Source organism: Cryptomeria japonica, chromosome 1 (genome assembly GCF_030272615.1).
Source record: "Cryptomeria japonica chromosome 1, Sugi_1.0, whole genome shotgun sequence".
Classification (NCBI taxonomy): Eukaryota; Viridiplantae; Streptophyta; class Pinopsida; order Cupressales; family Cupressaceae; genus Cryptomeria; species Cryptomeria japonica.
Window position 1 is genome coordinate 635,912,889 of NC_081405.1, and position 1,153 is coordinate 635,914,041.

The window sequence follows — 1,153 nt, forward strand, 5'->3', positions numbered from 1 at the left end:
TGTCTCACTTATGCATTTATTCAAATTTCTATCCAACACACTTCTTAGATGCTCAAATCGACATCCAGTCACATCATACAGATACAACAGAACCACGGGACCCTATACTTATAATACCATACATACCAATTTTTATCATTATGAAAAAAGAAAAAAAAAACACTGCATAGCCATGTGTAATATTATCCTGTACCCATGTCCTCCAAATTTTCCCCTTGAGAATTGGATAAGAGTCGAGATCACAATTCTGACCCATCATATTAAGTTCCACCTTGGAACTTCCCATATTTGTAAAATGATCTGCAACCCGGTTCCCTTCTCTATACACATGTGAAAGGGTAAAGTTTACAAATGTATCAATAAGTGTCCACGCTTGTTCAAGTAAATATCTTATCTGCCATTTTTCTCTCTGTAGGTTTAACTAGCAATAGGAGAATTTTTAAGGCGTCTGCGGCTGGGCTTTATCATCCATCGGCAAAATGGTGGCCACTAAGAAAACTAAAAAGGCTCACGAGAGCATCAACAACAGGTTGGCTCTTGTGATGAAAAGTGGAAAATATACGCTAGGTTACAAAACTACCCTTAAGTCAATCAGGACCAACAAAGGAAAGCTTATTATAATTTCAAACAACTGTCCTCCTCTTCGTAGGTCAGAAATAGAGTACTATGCTATGCTTGCAAAGATTGGGGTACATCATTTTAATGGAAACAATGTTGATCTAGGGACAACTAGGGACAACTTGTGGCAAGTATTATCGGGTGTGCTGTCTCAGCATTACAGATCCAGGTGATTTTGATATCATGAAGACTGTACCATCAGATCAATGAGTGCATAATTGGGATGGTTTGGTCAGGAAATTGTTAATTTTTCGTAGTTGCCCAAGATATTGGGAAGGAGTACGAAATTAGTGGTAAAAACTTTTTGTCAAGGTTTTTTTCAATTTTTCTTCTAGACGACAAAAAACACCAACCTTTCTTTTTAGGAATGAGTTGTCTTCTGATTAAGAGGGCTATTTTCATTGGCTTGTCTTTAGCTGTTATCTTCTAACTTTTGTGTTTTGGTCTTTGAATCCCCTCATAGTAAGGATGATGTACTAGCAAATTCTTTTCACCGGTTTGGTAATGTTTTAGTTAGGGTTTCCGCTTGGCAACC

At 37.4% G+C, this 1,153-nt stretch overlaps 1 protein-coding gene across 1 annotated transcript; it reads left to right on the forward strand.

Annotated features, from left to right (window-relative positions):
• Nucleotides 1-406: 406 nt before the first annotated feature.
• On the forward strand, nt 407-945 carry LOC131042488 (large ribosomal subunit protein eL30-like). The gene is given in 2 exon segments (XM_059207608.1): nt 407-719; nt 721-945. Coding segments are annotated over 2 exon segments (348 nt in total). The 5' UTR covers nt 407-479; the 3' UTR covers nt 829-945.
• The last annotated feature ends 208 nt before the right edge of the window (nt 946-1,153 follow it).